We start from the raw sequence: 2,008 nt of genomic DNA, 5'->3' as shown, positions 1-2,008 counted from the left end.
GGGACACTGACAGGGACACTGAGGACGGCGGTGGAGTAAAGAGGAGGAAGGAACTCTGTGATTGGTTGACCTGTGCTGATTGGTTCGTCAGTCCAGTTCCTTCCAGGTCCAGGACCTCCAGGGTTCTGCTGGACGCCACTGCAACCGCCAGCATCCCCGCAATCTGATCACCTGGAAACAGAACCAGGACATTCAGGACCAGGACCAGGACTCCGAGTCACAGCAGTGTGTGATGTGCAGTGTGTAGTGTGTAGTGTGCAGTGTGTAGTGTGTGTAGTGTGCAGTGTGTAGTGTGTGCAGTGTGTAGTGTGTAGTGTGTGTGTTGGTGCTGGTACCCAGCGGGTTGTAGTCCAGGTTGAGCACTCGGAGCTGTGAGCTGTGAGCCACAGCGATGGCGAGGCGAGCCCAGCCTTTGGAGCTGATTCCTGGGTTAGCGCTCAGAGTCAGCTCCCTCAGACCTGCACGCACACACACACACACACACACACACACACACACACACACACACACGCACGCACATATGCACACACACACACACACACAACGCACACACACACACACACGCACATGCACGCACACACACACCACCACACACACACACACACACAGGTCTACACACGTTCCACAGACTGTCTCCTGGTGATATTGGTGGGACAGTGAAGGGTTAAACCCCTCAATGTGCAGTGACGGCATGTGGACGTCCAAGCTGCTGAATTCAGGTTATCTGAGCCTGAAATAACAGCGTCCCAGGAGACAGAATGTCCCCTGCTTTTTTGAAAAACTGTCCACTTCCTGCGGACGTTTGATCAGACCTGCTGCTCTGACTCAAACTCGTCTGATTTTTAAGAATATTACTCCTCATTTCAACAAATCTCATGATTTTTTTGTCATTGAATTAGTTCATTGCTGAAGAGAGCTCAAATGAAAGCTTCTGTATGTCAGAGCATTACATTTCTCTCTATAAAGACGACATGGAGTCACGGCGTCCTGATGTCACAGCGTCCTGATGTCACGGCGTCCTGAGGTCACAGCGTCCTGAGGTCACGCCCTCTTTGTGTGTGATGTAAGAGTTATTCTGTAGTCAGCAGCCACGTGTTTGGAAGTTAAATTCTGGCAGATTTTTACAGAGCTGCTCTGGTGTCAGGTGTCTCTCAGGTGTGTGTCTCAGGTGTGTGTCTCAGGTGTGTCTCAGGTGTGTCTTTCAGGTGTGTCTCTCAGGTGTGTGTCTCAGGTGTGTCTTTCAGGTGTGCGTCTCAGGTGTGTGTCTTAGGTGTGTCTCAGGTGTGTCTTTCAGGTATGTCTCTCAGGTGTGAGTGTCTCAGGTGTGTCTCAGGTGTGTCATTCAGGTATGTCTCTCAGGTGTGAGTGTCTCAGGTGTCTCTCAGGTGCGTCTAACCTGACTTTGCTCCGTCCGGCGGCAGCATCCCACAGATCAGACCCAGCGCCTCGTCTCCAAGCATGCAGTCTCCCAGATCCAGACAGACCAGCGCCGGGTGGGTGGACAGCGCCGGGTTCAGGGTCACCAGGCCGGCGTCCAGCAGCGGGCTGCCGTGGAGACTGGAGGGGGCGGGGTCAGAGTCAGCAGGAGTTTTAAGGGCCAATGGGATGAGTGTTGGGGTCTGTACTTACAACAGTGTCTGCAGCGAGCGGTTGGTCTTCAGGGCGTCCGCCAGGTGCCGCGTCCGGCTGATGCTGGAGACCACGCCCAGGTTCAGGTTGAGCTGAGCGAGCGAGCGCGAATCCGCCACGCTGCGGCAGACGCGTCCGAAGTCGCGGTCGGAGAGCTGGCAGCCGCGGACGGACAGCAGCCGCACGCCGTCCTCCTTCAGGCTCTCGCAGATGTCCTGGACCTCGGCCGCCGACAGCAGCTCGCCCGTGATCTGGATGGAGGCCGGCAGCATCCTGGACTGCACTGGGATCACTGGGAGCACTGGGACACCTGCAGGGACAACACAGACACCAGTCTGACCTCTACTGGTGGACAGCGGGAACTGGACTGACTGACCCC

The 2,008-nt window shown here is 55.7% G+C and overlaps 1 protein-coding gene across 1 annotated transcript; it reads right to left on the bottom strand.

Annotated features, from left to right (window-relative positions):
* Nucleotides 1–11: 11 nt before the first annotated feature.
* Nucleotides 12–1,901, bottom strand: lrrc73 (leucine rich repeat containing 73; the record flags this gene model as incomplete). Its single annotated transcript, XM_042482896.1, has 4 exons — nucleotides 1,630–1,901; nucleotides 1,397–1,557; nucleotides 336–458; nucleotides 12–171 (listed from the first exon to the last, which is right to left on the bottom strand). Coding segments are annotated over exons 1-4 (716 nt in total), but the record flags the coding sequence as incomplete, so codon positions are not given.
* Between the last annotated feature and the right edge of the window lie 107 nt (nucleotides 1,902–2,008).

Source organism: Plectropomus leopardus, unplaced genomic scaffold (assembly GCF_008729295.1).
Source record: "Plectropomus leopardus isolate mb unplaced genomic scaffold, YSFRI_Pleo_2.0 unplaced_scaffold709, whole genome shotgun sequence".
Classification (NCBI taxonomy): domain Eukaryota; kingdom Metazoa; phylum Chordata; class Actinopteri; order Perciformes; family Serranidae; genus Plectropomus; species Plectropomus leopardus.
This window is presented reverse-complemented; position numbering and strand designations above follow the sequence as displayed.